Raw genomic sequence first — 25,334 nt, 5'->3', positions numbered from 1 at the left:
ATGTTTCTTGAGTGCAGGTAAAACTTATCCCTTTATTCCCAGCATCTATCTAAACATACAAGTCAGTCATAAAGAGGTTTTGAAAATATTTATTTGAAAAATGATTTTATTTCCTCATGTAAATAACTGCTCAGTTCTGATGATACTCATCACTGTTAATACTCTGATTTGGTTCAAATATTTTACAGTCTGGTTTTAAAAAGAAATGACAGTTATGATTTTTAAAGCATAGTTTTCTGGGGAGAGATATTAAAATAGTAGAACTATCACTCAATAGAATTATGAAATATAATTAAAAACCACATACTTATACCTATATCTTTTTTCAGACCAGGTCATAGAGCTAAATTATGTGGAAAATCCTCTGTAAAGAAATATATTGAGCTGTACGGTTGGATTAAATGGATATTAAAAATTTACAGGAATGGTTTCTTTTGGGAGAAAGTATTAAGCATATGTTTGAGCTTGAACTTCTTCACCTAGAGGGGGAAAAAGGGTAGAATATTAGTAAAGATGGCACTTCATGGGAAAAAAATTAGAAATTTATGTCAAAGACTTGAATTTTACTATTCTTATTACTTTAGCATTCCTATCAAATAAATACCTACCATTTAAAAAGGAACAGGTATGGTGCAGTCGAAGAAAATATACTATGATTCTAGTCTGTTAGCTTTTCATTTGGCTGAATAATAAAGGGAACCGAATCATAATTAAAATCTACTCCCATTCTTTCATGGGCATATGGATGAAATTGTGAGGAAGCAAACCATTGTTGCACTTCATTACGATTGTGAAAGGATTTTGATGATTAGCTCTTTTAAATGTGATGATTTTTTTAAAATAATGATTGTTATTCTAAGAGGATGCAATTTACCATGTGGTATATGCACTTGAGAACTGTCCTACAATGAGAAAATAAAATAGAATAAACACAAGTATATTAATGAAGGATCCCTTGACTACTTTTCACACTCGGGCCCTAGGGTAACAGACACTAAAACAGAGAATAATTATTAATACCAAGTACCTATTTCAGTATGAGACAGTATTGCATACAAGTTGTTTGTAAGCCTTAGTTTATTCATCTATAAATTGCATATATGGATCTCTAATAAAAAGTATCAGAGAAAACATCAAATACATACTTTCGTGTGAGCATGAAACAAGGAAATGTTTAAGGGCAGGAAAAAAGAGAAAGCACCCAGTTAGTGATATTGTAATATAAGAATTATTCAACTTTGCAAAAGAAGCAAAGTTTCTGATTTGGAGAATATTTCATAATTACAAGCTCTCCTTTCCTAACAACTCTTATTAGGAAATGAAGACAAAAAGAGTTTTCACTGAACTATGTTGATCTTTGGGTCTTTGTGTTAATCGTATAATCTTCATTTTCCATTTCGTTATAATGTTTTCTTTCAGACGTCTGGTGGTTTTAAAACTACAGATGAAGCTTCTCATTAGAAAAATTGATTCATGGTCATGGCTAAACTTCTGTGTGTTTTTTCCCTCCATTTTTGTTAATTCGTAATGATTTTATTCTACATTTTATTCTACATAGCTCAAGATATGTAAATAGCTTGAGCTTTGGGACATATGTGACTTATGTGCATGGGTTTTTTTCCCAGTCAATAACCATAGATACCAGTGTAGAGCACGGCATATATTGCAAGGATTACAGAAACACCATAAAGTCAAAAGAAATGATCTTCTAAATTATGTTTCCTTTAAGCTTGTCTTCCATGTTTCTTACCTTTTATCAATCTGTTTTTATTTGAAAGAGACATTGCTCATTTTTACTTTAGTTCATTATATGTAACAGGAATTTGGGTTTTAAATTTATCTTTTTCCTAAAAGGAAGATGCATTCCCATTGTCAGCATATGCTACTGAAAGACCTCACAGTCTTAGTTACATATCAAGGGAGAGTAAGTAATGAATATCCACAATTAAGTTGAAATGGAAGGCAAAGAAACGTGGGATTTTAGGAGTCTCTTGGGCCTCTGGGAGATGTTCTCTGCCACGATGTTCAGAGGTGGACATTGTGCTACACCAGATATCCTAGCCGTGCCTCACCTCTGGCTCTTCCACACACAACCTCAGGAAGGGAGAGTAGAAACAGGTGGATTTCCCTTCTTTCATAACCAACCCTCTTCCTCCACCCACCCCTCCCCAGCTGAGGCTGAATCATTCTGATTCTCATATTCTCATCTGAAATACCTACTTTTCTTTATGAAGAGCTGCATCATTTTCTCTGATTTCTGCAAAAGGAACACTACTAGAAGGAAACACTGTAATCCTAAAAACACTAGTCTGTACATTCCAAAATAGTTTTCTGTGGCTTTTTTGTGGATGATTGATATTGAATATCAAGAATAAAATATTTATGCAAGAACAGATTCTATATCTGGTTCAATATGTTCTATTGTAATTAGTTGTATAAGTGTTTTCCCTGGAGGGTTGTCAGATATTTGTGAGCCAAGATCATATCTAAGCCATTTTTAATTCTCCAGCACCTAGTACAATGCCTTGCATGTAGCAAGCACTCAATAAATACTTGCTGAATTGAAATAAATGTGTGTTATTTTGGTATTAGTCACGCAGTAATGGAAGCGGCTTCTAGTTAATGCCAGACTTTTTTGTTTTACCATTTAAAAGATATGTTATTATTATTTATAATTATATTTTATGTTTGGCTGCATTGGGTTTTCGTTGCTGCGCGTGGGCTTTCTCTAGCTGTAGTGAGCGGGGCTTACTCTTTGTTGCGATGCGCGGGCTTCTCATTGCGGTGGCTTCTCTTGTTGCAGAGCACGGGCTCTAGGTGTGCGGGCCTCAGTAGTTGTGGCACGCAGGCTCAGTAGTTGTGGCTCGCGGGCTCTAGAGCGCAGGCTCAGTAGTTGTGGCGCACGGGCTTAGTTGTTCTGTGGCATGTGGGATCTTCCCGGACCAGGGCTCGAACCCATGTCCCCTGCATTGGCAGGCGGATTCTTAACCACTGCGCCACCAGGGAAGTCCTAGAAGTAATTATTGATGAGCTATTCCTCATAAAAATAAGCCTGTTCAGATAAATGGTAGAGTGGTAGGGAGTGCTTCACCACTGTCCAGTTCCACTCAAGTACCAGTGACTGGCTTTCCCTTTCACCACTCCTGCTCTGGTTGTCAAGACCTCCACAAAGGGAATGTTTATTAGTTTTAAGGCCTCTGAAAAGGAAGGGCATCCACAGGGGACTTTTAGCTATGAGCTTGCAAAGTCTCAGTGCAGGATATGCATCCTTCTGCTGGAAAATTCCTCACAACTGGCAGGTAGCTGTTGATGGGAGGCCTACACTCCACTAGACTAGAGTTTCTTATCAGTGATGGTATTGTCAGTTGGGGAAGGACGAGTCTTCGTGGTGACCATTTAGCACACCTGGTCCCCAGACAACGTATGGTGGTATATTAGTGATTTCCCCACCCCTGCGCTATTATTTTGACCACCAAAACCTCCCTATTCACATTTCTAAAAGGCCACTGGGGAAGTGATTTTGTTTTTGGCTGAGAACTGTCGTTAGGAAAACAGCAGAAGTGTAGTGTTTCCTGCAATGAAAATAAGTGTTCTGCAGGTGATCTAGGCTCCCAAGGGGTCTGTGGTCCTTCTCTACATAGGTCCTTGACAGTCTCTCAACACTGACTCTGCTCCTCTTTGATGACCATCCCATTCCCCATCCCTAGGACATGGCCTATTGTCCCCTATCCCAGGTCTAGTGTGGTCAAGAACTATTAAGGGTGTGAGATTTTACCCGATTTGCAAACTACACACTGGCTGCTACAATTTCACAGATCCTGGTGGGCCCTGAGACCAGTGGGTCTAAGGCAATGGACTTTATTATTCATGGCTCAGCAGGCAGCATGCGTTTTACATTCATATTGGTTCTCCTTGTCCCCCAAGTATCATGGGGGCCATGTGGAGGTGAGCCCAGGTGTTTACTGGGCACTAGTTGGTTTGTGCCACAGCTGAGGAACCCCAAACTTAGGAAATCCCCACTCTTACAAGGGGGCTACATGCCCAAACATGCCCAACCTTTGCCCCAGAGGGAAACATTATCATACTGGTCAGAAAACAAATCTGCCCTCTGTCCCAGAGGGAGACAATATCTCTGTCTTTCAAGGCTGTTTGTTCTCCAGACATCCTTGAAAAGATAGTCCAGAGTGAAAGCAGTCACAAGTTTTTGCAGAAAAGTGAGAGAACCATGGGAAAATTGTGTCCCCGAAAGTGTCACACCCCATCCTGGCTCCTCCCCTTGAGAAAGGAGGGAGTCATTACCTCCCTGTGTACTCTTCATGCTCTCGTCATGGTATAAATTCAATGTTCTGCTTTCTTCAGACATTCCATTTTGATTCTCAGAAATCAGTCTGAAAGTCTGAAAAGTTTCTTCTTGCTATTTTCATTACTGCTATAACAATTCCACTTCATCTCAAGGTAATGTGGATGCCTCTGACTCACCAGGGGACACATCACTTACAACGAAGCGGAGAAAAGAAAAGCAGAAAGATTCCAATTTCAAGACCTGTTGCTACATTCTGACCTGTAAAAAAAAAAAAAAAAAACTGTCACATCATCAAGGTGTTCCACAGCAGAAAAACTGTTCTCCCACCCCTTGCTCCCTGCTGCAAATCTCTGCAATGTGAATCTATATCATCACAATTGTTATTCCCATATTCCAGGCAGCCAATAACAAAACAAGCTAGTCTAAGCCATCTGGGTCTTAGGAGAACATTCTCCATACCAGGTGACCAGATTTGCTCCTTTTGATTTCCTTCTTTTCCCCTAGGAGAGTTAGGACTAGAGACTCGACTTCCTCTCAAATGCAGTTCCCTGAGTGCCTGGAGAAATTCAGGGGGGAATTTACCTATTAGGGATTTCTGTGGATTACCTTAACCCAACCCACCCTCCTAGCCTCCCATATTTTATACCCAGATAGGGCCCTGAGGATCCTTTATCATGAGAAAGGAATGACTTCCAGCTGTGAGATATTTTTTCTCTCACCTGGAAGTTCCCCTCTTACAGGTCCTGGCCCCTTATTCTCCCATCCAACTGTTGCTTTTCCTCATTTGGATTGTCATAAAGAGGCACCAATGGCCAAGCCAGGTGATAGGCTCCCTGTAACCTGTCCCTAACCTCCGCTTCGTATTGAGCTGCATTCCGTACCTCTTATCCCTTGCCCATTCCCCAGGCACTTTCAGTTCCATCCAGTTGAATTCATAAATGTGTTTTGAGCATAGATTACTAGCCTACAGAGGAGAGTTCACAAAGATGTATCAGGTAGTGCTGTTCTCAAGATGTTGACAGCTAGCTAGTGTCTTTAGAAGAGGACAGCAGAGAAATAGTTATAAGACAAGGTAAAATATAAACCACAGGAGTGTGAAGGAGCTGAAGAAGCGTTCCACTGAGGAGAGGCAGTATATCATATTAATTCCAAGTATGGGATTTGGAGTCAGGTAGACCAGGGTTTGAATCTTGGCTGTACTACTTATTAGATACAGAATGTTGGCATTAGGAATAACATAAAATAATAAAATAAATACAATCCAAAAGGATTATTTTGAGATATGAATGTAATATGCGTAAGACAGTACACGGCCTGTATAGTAAATGGGCAATAGTGTATGCTAATCATAGCAAATATTTGATTCTTTCTAAAAGTTTACCTGTTAAGAAGAAAATTTGGGTGAGAATTAATTAGAGGTGGGATGTGAAGTCTAGATAACCTATTTACAGACTGAGAAGGAGTCTGAGGAAGGGGAGAGCTTGAGGATTTGTGGAAGAGGGGAAAACTGATGGTGCCATTGAGTGAAGGAGATGAGAGTTAAACCATAAATTGTGGGAGGACTTTAGATTTCTGTGGCAGGGCAGAACTGGAAAGCGGAACGTGCACGTGGCAGAGCAAATGGTTAAATTAAGAAAAAAAAATCACTACACCAAAGATTAAATTAATTTAAAAAACAAACATTCAAAAAAGAAATGGATTGAGAGTCAGAATTTTAATGGAGAATTGCGGGAAATGATGTAGATAAAGGAACATTTTCTTAAAGCACATTTTTTTTCCAACTCCTGAATAAGCTTAAACCGGAGGCCTGAGCCCAGCGGCAAGCGCGGCAACCCGGTCGCCAGGAGGGTCCAGCCGCGGTCCAGTCCGGGTCCTGCCCACGCCCACGCCGCCAGGAAGAGGCGGGGCCAGAAGCTCCTGCGGAACCCGAGCGCCGCGGTTGCGGCGCAGGCCGGGCAGGTTTCCCGGAAGGACTACGGGTCCTTGTTTTTAGCGCCTCGGCGTGGGGGTAGCGTCTGGGAGCCTCTGCTCTTCCGTTTCTCTGTCTCGGTTCCTGGAAGTGCACATCAGAACCCCGCAAACATGTCGGGGTTCAGCCCGGAGCTCATCGACTATCTGGAAGGGAAGATCTCCTTTGAGGAGTTCGAAAGGCGGAGAGAAGACAGAAAAACCCGTGAGAAGAAAGTGAGGACATAATGGGCCAGGATGCTCCCCACTGTCTTGTCGCCTTAAAACACTTAAGAGAGATGTGGGGGACCCAGTAACCCCATTCGCTGTGATGGGGCGGGCCGGGTACTTCCAGCAGTTTCTTCCCCTTATTACCGAAACTCGGGTTCTCACCTCGTCCCTGTTCTAAGCTCCTCTTCAAAACATTTCACCCACCAAAAAGCTTTTGTCTCGGTGGTAACCACTTATCTTTTTTTCTGTTGCCAAATAGTGCATTTTTTATTTGAGGGTAGCATAACGCTGGTGGATTAAATGGGGGGCGTGGGGAGTAGAGTTTGGAGTCAGTATCTGTTTCTAGTCCTAGCTTTGCCACTGTCTTCTTGCGCAACTCACCTCTCTTCTTTAGGCCTCAGTGTCTCTGTTTCTAGACGGAGTGAGCTTCCATTTTTGAGGAGTCTCGCAATGGTGTGGTGTAATCTTCCACAGAAAAGAGTGAATTTTCTTGTCTGATAACAAAATCTCTGGTACATATTTTTTTACACTTATGAGGAAATACATGAACTTTCCATGTCTTCCCACTTGAAGTCCGAGGGAAAATAAAAGTAATTACACCTTTTGAGATTAGCTGTTGGATTCCTTCCTAAATCATGCAACTAATAGCGCCCCGTCTCTTTTCATTTAAAAAGCAAGGATACAATGTGTAGATTAATGGAATCATCAAGGTTTTAAAAATTATTTTTTACAAACGACTGATTCAGCCTGAAAGATGAGACCTAAGTACTATGAAATGCGTTGGCAGTATTCAAATTTAGATTCTACATAGTATGTATGTGTTCAGAGCTCAAGTCATAGAAATAGAGAATGAGGCAGATGCTGTATTCTCAACTGGGGAGCGCTAAATGTGCACTTGTTTTTGGAATCATTAATTAATTTTCAATCACAGAGTCTTCAGGAAAAAGGAAAGTCATCAGCTGAAGAAAATCCAAATGACTCTGCAGTTCCATCATCATCAGGAATTGACTCTACCAAATCTCAGGACAAAGATGTCAATGAAGGTATGTTAAGATTACTACCATAAATGCACTAAATGTTAAGGGTACCTAATAGTTTAGTGAAAGCGTTATTTATCTTTTCCTGCAGTGGTATTCTGTCATTGATACCTGGCTTATTAGGAGCATAGTACTTGGTGTGTAAGAGGTGCTCAATAAATATTTGTTGAATTATTGATTATGATGATGGTTAGTTTAGTGGGTTATGTTTGTGGAGAAGTGTTTCAAATCGACATCAGCGTTTGTTTGGGAGGCTTTTAGAGTCATTATTCTTTAAATTGACCCCCTCACTTGATTACTAATTCTTCTAGACTATACTCCCCCAAATTGTAATGAATTATACTTCTATACAAAGTGGCTTCCAAACCACTTTTTTAATTATGGGAGATAAGATAGAAATGTCAGAGTGGAAGGCTAGTTGGCTCCATATGGGACCTCACACACACAAGAGGTATCTTGGTATGTTGCCTCATTCCAGGATCCAGTCCTTATCTCTGCATGACTGGATATTATATTTGGTTGCTGCACCCAGACTAATTAAACTCATGAGAGCCTAAGTGATGAATTATTATGCAAATTTATTAATTTCAGGTGATTGATACACCTTTTTAGTGATCAGAATACTGATGATAGTTCATGGTATCCATTTACCCATGTCAAGTAACCTGGGATACTGAACTATCAGTTAGAATTTAGTTTTGGGTGTAAGGTCTGATTGAGAACTTAATTAAACTTTCTAGTCCTAGTGGGTAGAAATAGAGGCTGGTTCTTCTCCCTCCAAACAAATAAGACTTTACACAGAGAAAACACTAGTAGGGTGGATAGAAAACAAACAGGCTTTGTTCCTGCTTCCTTGGACCAAGTGGGGAGGAAAGGGTAAAGAGGAGAGAAAATTGCGGTTATAGTTTCTTACCTTGCCAGGCAAGTGCGGTGAAAAATGGGGCTGAAATTGTTCTAAAACCTGTGAATCCTTCCTTATCTGTTCTTCCATCATCACATCTTTGAGGTGCAACTGTAGTACCAGACACCATGGGGTGCCTGCCAGTTTTCTTATCTAAAGCTGCCCCTGAGAGGTGGCCATTAGGCCCTCCCTAAAAAAAGGTGGTTAGTTGAATCCCGTTCTAGCTCCCCATGAGCAGTCAGGCATACTAGCCTCAGCTCAAATAATCCCATCAGTCCTTTTAAGATATTAAACTCCCAATTTCCCAGGAAGGTATTGTCCCAGAACTTTACCAAGACCTTTGGTAACTGTGAACATGTATTCAGAGCAGAGGAAGGGGTCAGTTTTGAACAGGTAAAGTCTGCTAGTTGGAATATATGGCCACTGGAGTCATTGTCTTTTTCCTCCTATACATTGGTGAATTCCACTGCAAAATTCTTATTCTTGAGCACCAGGCAAATAGGGACTTCTTTTAATTTCATTTTCAGTTAATTGTTGCTGATATAAAAATTGCAGTTAACTTTTGTATATTGACTTTGTATCCAGGAACCTTGGTAATTCATGAATTCTGACAGTTTTTGTGCAAAGATTCTTTTGGATATTCTATGTATATAATCATGTCATCTGTGAATGACAGTTTTATTTCTTCCTTAATCTTTATGTCTTTTATTTCTCTTCCCTTATTACATTAGCTAGGACCTCCAGGACATCCAGTAAAATATTGAAAGGAGCGGTGATAGTAGGCATACTTGTCTCATTCCTGATGACTTTGAATAATTAACCGTTAACTGTGTTTGTGGAAAATTTTCTGTAGGTACTGTTTATCAAACTGAAGGTATTCCCTTCCATTTCTAGTTGACTTAAAATTTTTATTAGGAATAGGTATTGGATTTTATCGAATGCTTCTCTGGGGGAATTCCCTGGTGGTCCAGTGGTTAGGACTAGGCGCTTTCACTGCCAGGGCCCAGGTATGATCCCTGGCTGGGGAACTAAGATCCCACAAGCCATGCAGCATGGCCAAAAAAGAAAAAAAAAATGCCTCTCTGTATCAAGATGATTATATGACTTTTCTCTTTTTTTTTTCTGTACTGTAATAAATTTTATTTATTTATTTTACACCTTTTTTTCATATTTATTTTGGGTGTTTAGAATTCTTGAAGATGATCATTATGACTTCATAATAATAATTACTATTTGTTGCTCAGAACGTGTGTGTTTTTTCATTCTCTTCTTCCTTAAGTGTATTGACTATCTCATTTATCCAGCATCTTTGGGGTTTGAGGTATTTCACATAAGTGAATAAGCTTAAGGATTTTTGAATATATATATATTTAAAATTTTAACTGTTTTGTTGTAGCTTTTCTAAAATATGCTACTTGTCTCTGCTTTAACAGAAAATTGGCTTCTAAACTTAACTTTTCTTGATCATTCAAGATAATCATTATGAGGGCTTCCCTGGTGGCGCAGTGGTTGGGAATCTGCCTGCCAATGCAGGGGATACGGGTTTGAGCCCTGGTCCGGGAAGATCCCACATGCTGTGGAGCAGCTAGGCCCGTGTGCCACAACTACTGAGCCTGCGCGCCACAACTGCTGAGCCTGCGTGCCACTACTACTAAAGCCCATGCACCTAGAGCCCGTGCTCTGCAACAAGAGAAGCCACTACAATGAGAAGACCTTGCACCACAACGAAGAGTAGCCCCCATTCGATGCAACTAAAGAAAGCCTGCGTGTAGCAACGAAGACCCAGTGCAGCCAAAAATAAATACATACATACATACATTTATTTTAAAAAAAAAAAAGATAATCATTATGAACTTAGAAAAATCATTTTACTGTAGTGATATCTCAGATACAGATGAAATATGTCATGTTATTTTGTTCCTGAAATAATAGTATTTTAATTTTAATAATAGCATTTATTAAGCTCTTACTATATGCTGGGCATTTTTCTAAGTACATATATATAAAGACTCATCTCATCCTCAGAGTTACCCTATAAGGCAGACATTATTGACCCCTTTTACAAATGAGCAAACTGAGGTACAGTGAGCTTCAGTAATTTGCCCAAGGTAACACAGCTGGTGATAGATGGAGATGGAGTTTGAAACCAGACAGCTTGGCTTTAGAGACCTCACCTTAAACCACTGTGCTATACCCGCTGGTTATGTATCACCTTAAACTACTGTGCTACACCCCCTGGTTATGTACCACCTTAAACCACTGTTCTATACCTCCTAGTTATATACCACTGCAGACTTGTTTAGTTCTTAGGTCTATGTCCTACAATTCTTTTATTTTATTTTTCCTCTCTGCTTTTAACAGTTACCGTGTGTGCTTCTGATTTCCCACTTAATTTTGCCTGTATGTCTGGATAAGGCCTAAAGGATGAGTCAGCAATTCCTACAGAGTAAAATACATGGCTTTGTGACAGCTTTCCTCTTTGGATTGTTTTTGGGAGTGTTCATTTGTCTGTGTTTTTCTTTCAAGTTTGGTGTTGCTGGGGTAGAAATGTATATTCCAGAAAATACTGTTTGTTTTTTCTTTCAACTAGTGAGTATGCTAAAGCTTTTTTTTTTTTTTCTTTTTCAACCTCAATGTCTTTTTCTTTAGGAGAAACATCAGATGGAGTCAGTAAGTCAGTTCACAAGGTCTTTGCTTCCATGCTTGGAGAGAATGAAAATGAAGAGGAGGAGGAGGAAGAGGAGGAGGAGGAGGAGGAGGAGACACCTGAGCAACCCACTGCAGGCGACGTGTTTGTATTAGAGATGGTTCTCAATCGTGAAACCAAGAAAATGATGAAAGTAAATTGTTTCTTATTTTCGTATTTATAAATGGAATGTAAAAATGTGACATAGAAATTGAAAAAGAATCTTTATACATATATTCTGAAAGAATTCAAATTGTAAGAAAGGAAATACTATGAGACAACTACTGTTACTGGTTTCTTATGTTTCATTTTAGAGATTTTTAAATGTAAAACTTTAATTATTGCATGTCTCAAAATGTACTGTAGTTTTGCTATTAAAAGGTCCATATTGTAACTTGATATTTTTTTAACCAAGTTCATTCTGAGTAGATAAATTTGAAAGGAGAATCTTCAGTAGATTGCATCATAAATCTCCTGACATATAAATCCATTTTACAGCATCCAATTCCACATTTGTTCTAATTAGTAATTTAGTAATGCCTGACCAGTTTGATTTTTGCTTTCTTTAAATATTTTACTGTGATTTGAACTTGCTACTGTAGGAAAGTTTTGTTGGATTTGTTTTTTGTTTGAATCTAAATGTCATTTTTGTTCTGTACAGGAGAAAAGGCCTCGGAGTAAACTTCCCAGAGCTCTGAGAGGTCTCATGGGTGAAGCCAACATTCGCTTTGCTCGAGGAGAACGTGAAGAGGCGATATTGATGTGCATGGAAATCATAAGACAAGGTGTTTAATGTGGGGATTATTGACAATAGCAGTGTAATAGTCTGACTTTTTTTTTTAATAAATGTATTTATTATTTCTTTTTGGCTTCATTGGGTCTTCGTTGCTGTGCACGGGCTTTCTCTAGTTGCAGCGAGCGGGGGCTACTCTTTGTAGCGGTGTGCAGGCTTCTCATTGCGGTGGCTTCTCTTGTTGCAGAGCATGGGCTCTAGGGCGTGTTGACTTTAGTTGTGGTGTGTGGGCTTCAGTAGTTGTGGCATGTGGGCTTAGTTGCTCCGCTTGAACCCGTGTCCCCTGCATTAGCAGGTGGATTCTTTTTTTTTAATCAGGTGGTTTCTTAACCACTGCACCACCAGGGAAGTCCTAATAGTCTGACTTTTAAAACAAATGGAGGAGCACCTCACTGTGCTATTTGGAAAATACATTCAGAAGCTTGGAGGTGATTGTGATAACAGTGATTTACCACTTTTCACATTGAATAGGAGTCATTGCCAAGAATATGAAAATCGCAGAGTGTGATTCAATGAAATATCATTAATATTTATTGAACTCTTACAGGCTTTTTTAAAATTTGTGTGTTTTTGAATGTTTCATTTTAGGAGTTTTAGGCTTTTATAGTATTAGTCTTTTTAAAATATGGCAAACAAATTATTTTAAAACCACTTTTCAAGAGTATTCTTTTTTCTTCTATTTTCCAAATCAGTGTTAGATTATTTTAATCTACTTTTTGATAAAAGACACAGTATATACTTGTCATCTTTCCATTAAACTGCAAACCTCAGGCATATTGAAGGATGTCTTCAGAAGTCACTTTTTGACTAATCACTTGTATTTATTATTTTGCTCTCCTGATGTGTTGCCAAATGATGCCCTGCATAGTGGCAGGGATAGTTGTACTAGAGTGAACTTTCAATTTATCTTTTCAATATTTTGACATTTCCTTTCATTTAGTCTAGGGTCCTTTTAGAAATCTTGTAAGATACCTGGATTATTCATTAGAGTAATTTGAGGTCGCTGCTTTTCCTCTTTTACCCCATCAGAAATAAGATAAATCGAATTTTTTCCTTCAGGATATTTTGTTTGGTTCCTACTTTCAGTATTATCTGTTCCTTTATTTGTTTATAATTGTTTATTTTGACAATTACCTTTGATTTTAATCCCTTGTGATCTTAGAACCTCAATTCAGAAACATTATTTCAGAAATGTGGATTAACCTTTCACTTTGATAATCTGGATTTAGGTGCTACTTACGTATCTTCTGTCCATTAATCCCATACTCCTCGGTGTGGAAGCCAGATCATGAAGATTTAACCCCATTGATGTGTCTGATGCTCATTAGGATGAACTTGCTGAGTTAGTGAGCCCTGTTTAGCCTTAGCAAAGGGGGATTTTCATGAAGGGGCATGGTAGAGAGTAGGGTTTTTCATGAAATTACACTTTGCTTACAGAAAAGAATATTTTAAAAATGTGAAAATATACTAAAGCAAATGTAATCTACTGTTTATTCTTTTTTTTTAAATAAATTTATTTATTTTATTTATTTATTTTTGGCTGCATTGGGTCTTCGTTGCTGCGCGTGGGCTTTCTCTAGTTGCGGCAAGTGTTGCAGTGTGCAGGCTTCTCATTGTGGTGGCTTCTCTTGTTGCGGAGCACGGGCTCTAGGCGCGCGGGCTCAGTAGTTGTGGCTCACGGGCTGTAGAGCGCAGGCTCAGTAGTTGTGGTGCACGGGCTTAGTTGCTCTGCAGCATGTGGGATCTTCCCGGACCAGGGCTCGAACCCGTATCCCCTGCATTGGCAGGTGGATTCTTAACCACTGCACCACCAGCGAATCCCCTCTACTGTTTATTCTAAATTCCATTAAGTGGTTTGTATAATTCTGCTCAAGTTATTTTAAAAAGTTTAAATATTAGAGAAAGGATCCATAGTGTGAAACATGGAATTGACATCAGCTCAAGCCTCTTCCCTCAACCAATGGAATTTGTTTTTTTTATATTCATTATAGCTCCTTTGGCTTATGAGCCATTTTCTACTCTTGCTATGATATATGAGGACCAAGGTGACATGGAGAAATCACTGCAGTTTGAGTTGATTGCTGCACATTTAAATCCCAGTGACACTGAAGAATGGGTTAGATTGGCAGAAATGTCCCTGGAACAAGACAATATTAAGCAGGCTATTTTTTGCTACACAAAAGGTAATAAAAATGTTTTTCTCATTTTCTTTGATAAAATGTTATATAATAGGTTTTTTGATCTATGTACTTGCTCTTCTGGGGTCATGTTAGCTGAAGTATATTTATTCCTTATATTCTGTTATACCAGAGGTAAGTATTTGGGCTCCCTGTATTTTCATGTTTATCAGGGACTTTCTTTATATTGTGAGCTAATACTGCACAAAAGTTGGTAGAAGAATAGGACCTTCAGTTTCCCACCAAGATCAGTGTTGGTTCTAAGCTGTTCCCTGAGGGTTAATATTAGACTTCAGTGACCAAATGGAGATTAATATGGAGATTTCAGGTTCTATTTGGTCTTAGATCAAGCCTAGTCTAGAGTTCCTGTGAAGGTAGATTTATTCCAGAATAACCAGCTTGGTTGTATTGGAGAATTAGTTTAGAGTGTTTAATAGATTTTCTGAAGAGAAGGTGGGTCACACCCAGGTACCATGAACCCCTTTTTATGATAAATCTATTATTTATATTCCTTTTTTTCTTTTTAGCACTTAAATATGAACCTACTAATGTCCGTTATCTGTGGGAGCGATCAAGCCTTTATGAACAGATGGGAGATCACAAAATGGCAATGGATGGTTATAGGCGTATTTTAAACCTTTTATCTCCGTCTGATGGAGAACGATTTATGCAATTGGCTAGAGATATGGCAAAGTAAGTTCAAAGTGAAATATATATAAATGCTCATTAATCATCTTATTTTAGAAATCGAAGCATATATTTGATGTGAACATACTTTTTATTGAGGTTCAGTGAAGTGTTTTGCTTCTTGCATTTTATATTGTGCTTAAATATAGAGGTTTTCCCCCCCAGTACTCTTCTGTTTCCAAGTCAACTGTGTGATTGTTTAGAAAAATTTGGATATATGATTATCTTTCACATGCTCAGAAGTTTAAAAATGGAGCATGTTCTGAAAGGATGACTAGGTTCCCAGGTTTTCATAATTTAGTTGAAGTTATGTACATTTGCAGTAATATTAAATTATTGCACATGTGCTATTGAAATGTTTGTGCTCTGAAATCTTCTGTAATCATTTTATCTTGAGCCTGTACTAGAATAACATTTTAAGATGAAAATTTTTCTTTAGATTTGGCACATGCTACTGACTATGGTATATATTTTATTCTAAAATATGCCCAACTACATTCTCTTCTCTGATATGCTGTGCAGCAAAACAAAGCAGGGAACATTCTGGCTACATAATGCCTTGTGGTATGCTTTCTCTTCTAGGATGTCTACTATTTCAGCCTAGGATTAACCATGTTAATCTATGATCTGGGTATTTTAGGTTAACCCTATTAATTCCATGGCCATTGTCATGAAGATGCTTAGCTGTGAGATCACTCATTGTGCTCCCAAAGATGGGCTATGTAGGAATCCTGGAAGTGTTTTTAGGAAATTTGTTGAGGGGAGGCAACCCTTAATTGATCCCTGATGTATATGATGAACATTGAGGATCTTCCCAGGTTACAGTCTTTTAGTCAAATCTTTGGCTGTCATACTGGTTAGCCCAGTAGGCTTCTACTTTATGAATTGTTAGATGGCCTATGAGAGTAAATTTGTTTTCCACTTGTATTTATAATCTTGTCAGGAAAGGGTGGTAATGAACAGTTCTGCCACTGCCATAGAAGTCTTTCCTACATGGAATTCTGTTACTATAACTTCTGATTGATTAGACTTTCTCTCAGTCCCTACTTTCCCTCCAGAAATAATTATTGAATATAAATTAGGTGTTAGGCACTGTACAGGGCACCAGAAGATTCAGTATTGAATGAGTTTTAAAATTTCCTGCTGTTGAGGAGCTTACATTCTAGATGGGGGAGACAGGCAGTAAGCAAATAAACAACTAAATATGTAGTATGTCAGATGTTGGTAAGTGATATTAAGAAAAATGAAGCAGGGAAGGGAGATAAGTTGAGGAATAGGACTGAGTTATTTTAAATAGGGGGATTAGAGAAGGACTTAATTCTTTATGTTATGGTCATACTGACCTGAAAGTGAACTGAAGGAGATACGGGAATAGATATTAGGGAAGAGTATTATAGACAAAGGAAATGGCAAGTGCAAAGGTATGCTCAGGGAACAACATGGAAGCTGAGGGTTTAGGGGGAGCGCAGGAAGGGGTAATGTTAGAGAGGTATCAGGAAAAGATCCCTCGGCCCTTGTGGGTCATTATAAGGTCTCTGACTTTTAATCTGAATGAGTTTGGAAGCCATTGGAAGTTTTTGAGTAGAAGAGTGACTTGATCTGACTTAAATTTTAAATGCATCAATTTTGGCTGCTCTTTTGAGAGTAGATTGAGTAATGGTAAGGATAGAGCAGGGGGAACAGTTAGGAAATTATTGTAGTAATTCATGGAAGGGATAGTGTAGCTTGGACCAGGGTAGAAGCCGTAGGAGATGGTGAGAAATAACCAGATTCTGGATGTATTTTGGAGGCTGAGCTCTAAGGATTTTCTGATGTATTGGGTATGAGAGAAGGTGTGTGTGTGTGTGAGAGAGAGAGAGAGATGGGGGGAGGGGACAGGAGGAGGGGAAACAGAGAAGGAAAGAGTTCTGAGAACTAAACCCTGAGGCACTACAGTGTTTAGAAGTCAGAAAGATGAGGAGGAAACAACAGGGAGACTGTAGGAAATGGACAGTGAAGTTGGAAGAAACTAGGAGAACATGATATTCTAGAATTTTTTACTGGAGAAAGCACTTCAAGGAGGAGGGATGACCATCTGTGTGAAATACTACAGGTAGATCACATAAAATGAGGACTAAGTATGAACATTGGAGATGGGTTGGGGGGAGTCTGGGGGATAGACAGCTCTTTGGAGAAATTTATAAGGGGAGCAGAAGAATGGGGAGGTAATTGGAATGGGTTGTAGGGACAAGAGATAATTTTTAAGTTGGTAAAAATTACGGTATATTTGTATTCAGGTGGGAATGATCTACAACCAAGGGACATATTGAAGATTCATGAGAGAAGGGACAATTGCTTGATTGATATCCTTGAGTAGATTGGAGGGAATGGGATCTAGTTGAGGGTTGGCCTTATGATAAAAGGAGAAGGCAGAAGATATGGCCATGGGTATGGGTAGGTAGGTAGATGTGTTGGGAGTATGTGGGATGTCTGATTTGATTCTCTTTGTAAAATAAGAAGTGAGGTCATCAGCTGAGAGGATGGGAGAATTGTGGGTTTGGAGAGGAGAAGATGTGAAATAGCTGTCTGGGTCCTTGAGGTCTTGCTACCCCACAGACCGGAAGCATTTGTATTACCTGAGAGCCTGTCACAAATGTAGAATTTCAACCCTGCCCCAGGACTACTGGATCAGAATATGCCTTTTTATAAGATTCCCAGTTGACTTGTGTGCACATTCAAGTTTGAGAAGTACTGGACTGGTAACTGTAGTAAGATTCCTGACCAGCACCATGGGCCCACTTGAGGCTAGTGGTCATTAATTTAAAGTTTAGTGAGCATGGGCAGCTGGGCAGCTGGTGGTGAAGGCATATTTGGATTAACCAGGGTTGGAGTTTTTATCAGATGATTTTGATAAAGGGAGAGAAGGGCAGGAGAATTGAGATGTGCAATGGAGTAATCATAATGTTGGATCACAGAGAAGGAGGAAACTGAGGACAGGAAGGGTGCAGAGACAGTGAAAAAGTGGTAGGATCAAAGCTTTGTAGATTGAGGTAGAAAAGTTGTTGGTATTGCATTACAGAGCAAGTGAGCTAGAATGATATGAAGTAGCTTTGGGAGGCTGAGATGTGTAATGTTATGACATTACACATTTTTCTCTGGATCAGCTCTGATTATGATTTTAAAGAAGAGTTTTTTTCCTCCTCCCAAACTTTAAGAAGATGAAAATCATAGTTAATAGTTAGAGGGTCTGTGTAAGAAAATGAATTTTATAATCTGAATTAAATAAGCACTCATCCATTTTGCCATTAATTTTTTAGGAGTTACTATGAAGCCAATGATGTTATTTCAGCTATTAACATAATTGAAGAAGCTTTCTCAAAGCACCAGGGCCTAGTCTCCATGGAAGATGTTAACATTGCAGCTGAACTATACATTTCTAATAAACAATATGACAGAGCTTTGGAGGTAGGAACACTTACGTGTTTCTCTGTTAGGTTTTGAACGCGTTTCTGTGTTCTAGAAATTCTTACAAATTGACAATTCCCCATTTTAGTTATATATATTAAATTACTTATATTTTAAATTATATATTTAAAGTCTGTATGGACACATTTAGATTTTATAATAATCCCGTATGAAATATAAAATGTAATTACCATATAATAAAAGCTATTGCCGTTATCACAGGTGCTAGATATGTGTGTCCTTCAGGGTAGCAGGACTCAGCAGCCAGACTAATTGCTATGATTCATTTCTTAATCTGTTGGGAAAATTAGATTGGTTTGATATAGAGAAATTATGTATTTTCAGTTAAGCATTAGTTAATATGATATAAAATGTTAATGTATCACAGTGGTTCCTTATTTTAAAGAGACATACTGTTGCTTTTTATAGCCTATTTATATTTTGTAAGGATTATTTGAGTTAACTACAAATCTTTGCATTGTGAAAAGGTTTTTCATACATACCTGTTGTATTATTTCCTTTTCTTCCCCCATTCTTTTAGGTAATTACAGATTTTTCTGGAATTGTGCTAGAAAAAAAAGCTACAGAAGAAGGCACTTCAGAAGAGAATAAAAGTTGTAGTTTCCTGTGCATAGGAGAGTGTGCGTAATCCTCTCTTGTTCATAATGTGGCATTTTGAAATCGATAGTTAGTGTTCTCATAACAAGTTTTCCCAAGGAGCATTTTTTTGTAACAGAGACTCCATATCTTTTTCTTGTGAGTGTTCACTCACAGGTAATCTTTTTTTTTAAAAAAAGTGTTTTCAGTCTCTTTTGTTTCTCAATACATCCATTTGAACTTGGCATTTGTCATTGACCCAGGGTCTTGATAGTGCTATGTGAAAAAAGAATGAATTACCAAGCAACTTATCAAAAACCTTTAGAACTGAAGCAGTTTACTTTTCAAAAAAGGCTTAAAATGCTCTCTACTAATTTATTTCAAACTTAAGCATTGAAAAAATTCTACTTGAAACTTAAGCATTCACATAAAATGCTACTTCAGACTTAAGCACACTATTACTTTATCCCTTTCTCAGCCTCTTTGTAGTGACGACTAAAAAGAGGCTTTTGGATTCAAGAAGAAAAAGAGGAAGTTCATGTATCCGTATTTGTCACTTTTGTTTTTTAGTTCTTTGTAGTTTTGATAGAAGGTGTGGGAGTTTATGTAGGTTTTCAGTAAGTGGATAAGGTATTAGGAAAAGAATAGGAAGGATAATTGCTACCAAAGGACAGACCGAAAGAGGTGTAAGAACCTAGAACTAGAGTTGGCCAAACTTAGAATTGACTGTAGAATCATTTGCTTTGAGTGAAGTAAATGAGATCTTGCATAGAAGGTACAGTTTGCTTCATTTGCCCCACTTTCTAAGATTACATATAGGAACTTTTTGTCTGTCTGTCTAATCCACAGCTGGTGAGAATGTTTCCTGCACTATACCGGATGGTGTGCCAATAGATATCACAGTGAAGTTGATGGTCTGCCTTGTACATCTCAACATCCTTGAACCACTTAATGTAAGTAACATTAAGATTTGTACTTAAGATACTTTAGATCAAATCTACAATGTTTAGATAACAAGAAATTTTAAGTTGACCCTAGATTTCATATTAATAACCAGGAAGTCACGGTAAACATCAGATTATTTTGTGTGAATGTCTTTTAAAAGCTAAGTGTTTGGAAATGGGCTTATGATAATTTGTTTTTCTTTTAAAATGAGAATAATCCAGAGATCAGAATGTGAGATTGGGCCTTTTAGACAATTGGCAGTTTCTGACAGCTGTTCTCTTTTGCCGACTTTGGACTAAGTATTTCATTGAATTAAAAAATGTATTGGGCATCTACTTTGCAGACCTTAGGATAAAGTGTTAAAAATAATATACAAATCCCTGTCCTCATGGATCTTTTGTTTTAATGGGATTAGATAATAAGTAAAATAAATACATAAAATATAGGATGTTAGTTGGTGATCAGTGCTCTGGAGAAAAATCAGAGAAGAATAGGGAATACTGGGGGTGGGAGGAGTTACAATTTTATTAAATTGGTCAAGAAAAGCCTCCCCCGAAAAGTGACATTTGAATGATGACGTGAGGGAAGTGACAAAGTAAGCCAGGCGGGTACCGGAGGGAACAGCTTTCCAGAAAATCAGCAGACACAGAGGCCCTGAGGCCTGGGCATTATTGACTTGCCAGAGGAAGAGCACGGCAGGTCAGTGTTGCCCCAGCTCCTGCAATGCCTGCCTTATAACAGGCCTTCGGAAGCAGTGGCTGAATGAGTGAATGACGGCAGTATGAATTCTTTTTAATAGAGACTCAGGAATGAATTTAAAAAGTGATTATTTAAAGCTGGTTTTATTAAGCCTTTCTCCTCTTAGATTTGCCTCAGATAACTTGTATATATGTTAAAAAGAGAAATATAAGTAGATGAGCATATTTGTAATGACTGTTTGACTTCCGGCTGTTAACGGTTGGGGTCTAGCCTCTCTTGACAACACTCGTGGAACAGAATCCCGAAGACATGGGAGACCTCTATCTCGATGTTGCTGAAGCTTTTCTGGATGTTGGTGAATATAATTCTGCACTTCCCCTCCTTAGTGCGCTAGTCTGCTCTGAAAGATATAACCTCGCAGTGGTTTGGCTTCGGCATGCAGGTAATACTTTTTCGTAGGAAGGAGAAGTTTTAATCACATAAGCAGGCAAGAACTTATTTCCCTAAGATGGTAATAATTATTATAAAATGTTAATGTCTTAGTGAAAGTATTTCTGGTTTCAGGGCAGTTTTTTGAAAGTCAGTATTTTAAGTTGTCTTGGTTTACCGCTAAGTGATTTTCCCTCACTAATGCATTGGAGGAATGATTCACTTAATGGTACCAGAGTGAAGTAGAAAGACTAACATATCCCTGTTAAAAATACCTTAAATACCTGTCTTTTACCTGTCTTAACCACAGGCTCTGGTTTCTAGTAATAGATTGTCAGACTTGGGATGCAATCTGATTTTTGAAGAGCTTTTAAGGATTTATATTTAATGTTATTTTGAGGAAAAAGTTAACATATTTTCAATGTTCTTTGAGCTGAAAATATGCTCAAGATTGGATTTTATATGTCATTTTATTTCATTGCATCTAAATCCACAGTAATCTGAAATAAATCATTTAGAGTAGGAAAAGCAGCTTGGGAAAAACAACTAAATCTCTTACAGAAATGTATGAAAACCAAAAATATTCTCATAGGATTTCCTATTGAATCAACATAAGAGATGCATTAAAGTTTGAATAGTCTTTGTTTCCAATATTGCATGATGGCAGAAAGTTTTAATATTTTCTTAAAATATTACATAGTGGCAGAAAATCCTCTATAACCAGAGTAGCATTGATTGATATTCTGGGATATTTTGACACATATCACAGATATGAAATGGCAAAGAGAGCACTTAATGATTAAGATAGCACGTTACTATTTGGATGAGTGAACGTGAATACAAATGTAATACCATCATAAAAAGTTACATTATTTGTGGGTTTTGAATTTTAAAGACATGAGCCGGGAATTGAAGTTTGTATTGCCTTCCATAAGGCTGTGGTATTTAAACTGCTCCTGTTACTAACAGTAGACATTTTAAAATCCTCTTTAATTATGATCATGATACTGATAAATGCTTTTTCCATGTTGAGCCTGTGTAGCTTGAGATGAGTGGAAGGTAAAACCTCAGAATCATCTAAAAATCATAAAGAAATTTGGAACAGTAGATAAGAAAGATCATTAGAGGAATTTAATGCTTGTAGCATAATAACAAAATATCTTTTAAAGTGAGAAGTGAAAAATTATGAGAAATTCCATCACAGTGGTCCATCCACATTTAGTAGTCTTCCTTTATTACCAAAGTTTAACCTAAAGATAGTGATAAGGAGATATTTGAGAAATCTGAGATTTGAGAAAACAATTGGAGGCAAAATACCATCTTAGGAGATCATTGCAGTGAAAAGGAAAGAGGTGAAAGGGCTTAGATTAGTGAGTGCTGTGGCTATTAGGGTGGAAAGAAGAAATGCTTACCAGGAATTCATCTTCAAGTTCAAATGATAGGACTTAATGATTGATTGGCATAAAGTGTGAGGAATAAGGCCCAGTAGCCTCACTTCTGAGAACTTATCCTGAGGAAATAATTGAGTGAGGTGAGGGGAGGTGGTTTATATTGGAGATCACAAAACTCAGGAGCCTGGCAGGTAACAAAAGTGAATAGAGTAGGTAAGTGAGAGGCCCAGGGCAGGGTGAGAACTGGAGACGCCCGTCTAAAGGGTGCTGCTGTCTCTCAGCATGGCTGATGCACCAGGTGGGAATGAAGGGACTCGCTGTTGCCAAATCCAGATTTTTCAAAAGAATCCAGTAACTTGGATTTCATAAAAAATCCTAGCTTTTAAGAATGTAGACAATTCACTATTTTTAACAGCACTGTGGCCTAACAAAGCATATCTGTAGGTTAAACTGGTCTGCCAATTTGTGAACTCTGGCTTATATACATGAAGATATTTACTGTGCTGTTATTTATTAGAGTAAAAATTTGGGAATAACCTAAATGTCAAATAATATGGTTAAGTAAATAAGCAATTTAATTGAATATTATAATCAGTCAGAATGCCAATGAAGGCATCGGAAAATGTTGAAAGCATAATAGTAAGTGAATAAAGCAGAATACCAAATTGTGTGTGTATATATATATGTGTGTGTATATATATGTATATAAATATATAAAAATATATACTGATTACATCCTTGTAGCATAGATAGAGATTAGAAGGGATAATTGTTTTAAAGTACTGGAAATATGCATATATTTCTTTCTTGTTATAATTTTTTTGTATTGCTATAATTTCTTTTAAAATGGAGAAATAATTTTGGCCCGCTTACAAATCTGTAGTTCATATTAATGCTTTATTTTAACATCATTTTAGAATGCTTAAAGGCCTTAGGCTATATGGAGCGTGCTGCCGAAAGCTATGGCAAAGTGGTTGATCTGGCCCCCCTCCATTTGGATGCAAGAATTTCACTTTCCACCCTTCAGCAGCAGCTGGGCCGTCCTGAGAAAGCTCTGGAAGCTCTGGAACCCATGTATGATCCAGATACTTTAGCACAAGATGCAAACGCAGCACAGCAGGTAGGCCATGTAACATAGAAGTTTTTCTTGGTGGATTATGTTTTAGAACTTTCTTCTCGGTTAATGATGTCCCTACAGCTTATATCCAAGTTTTATTTTAGTGTATTAAATTCAGTGTTTTTGAAAAAGTGATTTTGAGTCTTAAGTTACAGCAACTTAACATTGTAATTGTTAATGTTATAATTTATAGTTTCTAAAACATTGGATTTTAATTATTGTGAGAGATCATAAAACAAATGTTCTTAAGGTTTGGTTTCTAAGACAAAACTTTTCTGTGCAAACAAAACAATTTACAACAAAGGAGTCTTGTCACACTTATTATCATGTGCTTATTTACTTAGGAACTGAAGTTGCTGCTTCAACGTTCTACTCTATTGTTTTCACAAGGCAAAATGTATGGTTATGTGGATACCTTGCTTACCATGTTAGCCATGCTTTTAAGGGTAGGTAATGATCTTTCTTTATATTAGCCTTGTTGACTTTTTAAATGTTTAGAATTTGGTTTAAACATAGATTATAGCCATTTTGTTACTCTCTTTTACTCTGTTAAACTCAGACTTTTTAAAGTGAAAGTCAGATAAAAGAAGACTTAGAGATTAATGGTATATAATTGAAAGTTCTACATGAAAGTGTAAACTTTACTATAGATTGTACAATAAAATCTTTGCTAGTACATATTTAGAAAAATGAGAACCATCATGGTATCAGTTATTGGCTCTGTAGACACTGCTATGTGCCAAAATTGTTCACTTTGCAAAAATGTTTTCCGGGTATGACAGCCTTTCTGAGTCTGGCTTTTTTACAGGGAGGTGGCTGTGTGTGTGTGTGTGTTATAAACTTAGTATGAATTGCTTTCTTTTTCCTTACTAAGGTGAGTAGTGTGACCCAGATTCCTTTGTTAAGGAAAAAATAAGTCTATTCATTCTCTTCTAGGCATTTATATACACAATGACTGGTCTTTTTTTTGCCTTACTAAAGAAGCTTTCAGGCACACCTGTGACACTTGTTTTCCATAGATTTTCTCTAAAAAATTATGTGACTAAAAAAATCTCAATTATCATCTTTAATTCAGGTAGCAATGAATAGAGCCCAAGTCTGTTTGATATCTAGTTCCAAATCTGGAGAGAGGCATCTCTACCTTATTAAAGTGTCAAGAGACAAAATATCAGACAACAATGACCAAGAGTCAGCAAATTGTGATGCAAAAGGTAATTACTTTCATTTGCTTTATGGCACAGAACTTGGCTGAGTTGGAAAAAAAACTCATAAAGTAATACTTGACAATAATCTAATTGAAAATACATCCTTTTTGAATAAAAGTGATATTTTCTAATCTAGATCCCTCAGGTAAAATAAACTCTTTTGGTGTTTTTAAAAAAGAAAGAAAGGCTATACGTAAATACTTCAGTTTAAAAAAATTAAAAGGCAGGCATCTGCTTAGATCCTTCTGTGAAAAAACTAAAACAATCTTTCAATTTTGACTTTTTAAGAGGAAAATATACCCTATTTAAAGAAATTTGTGATGATTAGATGATAATACAGATTGCTTTATTTGTCTAGTCACTTCAATTACATATATTCCATTCTCTGTTAAACTTATTTTTGACAAATGTAGCAATGGTCATAAAAAGTCTGAAAATAAGTTGCTTTGGCCCAATCTCGAGTCATGTGACTTTGCAAGCCATCTATTTTTAGCTGAAAAATGATCAAGTATGTTGGGTGAGGTTATTACTCAGAGAACTTTGGAAGAGACCTAGGCTATAAACTAGAGATATCAATCTGGCAGAAAATTTTTTCATTGTTAATCAGGTCCACAGATACTAATTAAACCATTGTTACTGACATGGCGGTGTGCAATGGACAGGGTTTTGGAATCCAGAAGAGCTGAATCTCTGTTAAGCACACTCTAAGGACATAAGCAAGATGTCGCGGGGGAAGAGAGTCAGA

General features: G+C 37.6%; 1 protein-coding gene across 3 annotated transcripts in view; it reads left to right on the top strand.

Moving 5' to 3' along the window:
* Positions 1 to 6,268: 6,268 nt before the first annotated feature.
* GTF3C3 (general transcription factor IIIC subunit 3) overlaps positions 6,269 to 25,334 on the top strand; it is a 29,998-nt gene continuing 10,932 nt past the window's right edge. For 2 of the 3 annotated variants that reach the window (XR_009702371.1, XM_061203635.1), the window contains exons 1-13: positions 6,269 to 6,487; positions 7,413 to 7,524; positions 11,069 to 11,259; positions 11,767 to 11,890; positions 13,890 to 14,081; positions 14,603 to 14,768; positions 18,059 to 18,206; positions 18,748 to 18,847; positions 19,653 to 19,756; positions 20,718 to 20,889; positions 23,185 to 23,387; positions 23,729 to 23,834; positions 24,464 to 24,595. Coding sequence is in view for 2 of the 3 variants with exons in the window: in XM_061203635.1 (XP_061059618.1) it covers positions 6,386 to 6,487; positions 7,413 to 7,524; positions 11,069 to 11,259; positions 11,767 to 11,890; positions 13,890 to 14,081; positions 14,603 to 14,768; positions 18,059 to 18,206; positions 18,748 to 18,847; positions 19,653 to 19,756; positions 20,718 to 20,889; positions 23,185 to 23,387; positions 23,729 to 23,834; positions 24,464 to 24,595 (1,852 nt within the window). In the remaining variant the exon portion in view is untranslated. The remainder of the gene's footprint in view (positions 6,488 to 7,412; positions 7,525 to 11,068; positions 11,260 to 11,766; positions 11,891 to 13,889; positions 14,082 to 14,602; positions 14,769 to 18,058; positions 18,207 to 18,747; positions 18,848 to 19,652; positions 19,757 to 20,717; positions 20,890 to 23,184; positions 23,388 to 23,728; positions 23,835 to 24,463; positions 24,596 to 25,334) is intronic. The other variant, XM_061203644.1, reaches the window with a different exon arrangement.

Source organism: Eubalaena glacialis, chromosome 1 (assembly GCF_028564815.1).
Source record: "Eubalaena glacialis isolate mEubGla1 chromosome 1, mEubGla1.1.hap2.+ XY, whole genome shotgun sequence".
Classification (NCBI taxonomy): domain Eukaryota; kingdom Metazoa; phylum Chordata; class Mammalia; order Artiodactyla; family Balaenidae; genus Eubalaena; species Eubalaena glacialis.
The sequence above is the reverse complement of the archived record's forward strand: the minus strand, read 5'-3'. Positions and strand labels throughout refer to the sequence as shown.